We start from the raw sequence: 1,237 nt of genomic DNA, 5'->3' as shown, positions 1-1,237 counted from the left end.
CCACCCCCCCCCGAACATTTCCCCTTTATTTTTTGCCCGTTTTCCCCGGATTTTCCCCCAAAAACCCTCGCACAGAGCAGCTTTTTTCCATCTTTATCAATACACAGTCAGCACGGTCTGGGGGGGGAGGGAGGGGAGGTGGTCCCTGTGACCCCAAAATTCAGGGTTGGGGGTCCCCAATACTTTTAACCCCCCCAAATTGGGGTGGGGGGGGTGGGCCCATTTTTAATGCCCCCCCCTCAACTTACCCACACTGGGGGGGGTCCCCATCCCTCCCCCCCAATTCGAGGCCTTTTCGGGGTGGGGGTCCCATGGGAATTTCCTCCCCTCCCCCCAATTCTCCCCTCCCCCATTTGGGGGGGGGGTTTAAGCCCCTCCCCCAGGGGGGGAAATTGGGGAGGGGGCTCTGGGGGGGCGGGGGCTCCTCCTGCCGCTCAGGCCTTTTTCGGGGGGGGGGCCAGTTTGATGATCTCCTCCTCCGAGGGCTGCCGGATGATGTCTGGGGGGACACGGGGGTCAGGGGGGTCTGGGGGTGTCCCTGGGGGTGTCCCCTGCCCCCCGCGAGGGTCCCCAACCCTCCCTGGGTGTCCCCAACCCTCCCTGGGTGTCCCCAATCCTCTCTGGGGGTCCCCAACCCTCCCTGGGGGTCCCCAACCCCTCCTGCGTGTCCCCAACCCCTCCTGGGTGTCCCCAACCCCTGCTGGGTGTCCCCAACCCCTCCTGGGGGTCCCCAACCTTTCCCGGGGGTCTTTTCCCCCCTTGGGGTCCCCAACCCTTCTTAGGGGGGTCCCCGTCCCTCCCCAGGGGTGACTGGGGAAGGGTCGCTGTCCCTGCTTGGGGACAATGACAGTTCCTGTCCCTGGGGGTGCCTGGCTGTCCCTGTCCCTGTCCCTGTCCCCAGCCCCGGCTGTCCCTGCGTGTCCCCATCCCTGGCTGTCCCTGTCCCAGGCTATCCCTGCCTGTCCCTGTCCCGGTCTGTCCCGGGTCCTGTCCCCACTTGTCCCCGTCCCCATCCCCGCCTGTCCCTGTCCCTGGCTGTTCCTGGGTGTCCCCATCTCCGGCTGTGCCTGTCCCTATCCCCGCACTGTCCCCATCCCCACCTGTCCCTGTCCCCATCCCTGTCCCTGTCCCCGTCCCCCCTATCCCTGTCCCTGTCCCCCCTATCCGTGTCCCTATCCCTGTCCCCATCCCCGTCCCCATCCCCCCCCGCCCCGTCCCCATCCCTCTTCCCGGCCCC

At 66.9% G+C, this 1,237-nt stretch overlaps 1 protein-coding gene across 1 annotated transcript in view; it reads right to left on the bottom strand.

Moving 5' to 3' along the window:
- Window positions 1–241: 241 nt before the first annotated feature.
- PEA15 (proliferation and apoptosis adaptor protein 15) overlaps window positions 242–1,237 on the bottom strand; it is a 2,827-nt gene continuing 1,831 nt past the window's right edge. Inside the window, exon 3 of the mRNA XM_039714687.1 lies at window positions 242–499. Coding sequence (XP_039570621.1) covers window positions 435–499 — 65 coding nt within the window. The 3' untranslated portion in view covers window positions 242–434. The remainder of the gene's footprint in view (window positions 500–1,237) is intronic.

This window comes from Passer montanus, unplaced genomic scaffold, assembly GCF_014805655.1.
Source record: "Passer montanus isolate IOZ18808 unplaced genomic scaffold, ASM1480565v1 scaffold301, whole genome shotgun sequence".
NCBI classification, from domain to species: domain Eukaryota; kingdom Metazoa; phylum Chordata; class Aves; order Passeriformes; family Passeridae; genus Passer; species Passer montanus.
The sequence above is the reverse complement of the archived record's forward strand: the minus strand, read 5'-3'. Positions and strand labels throughout refer to the sequence as shown.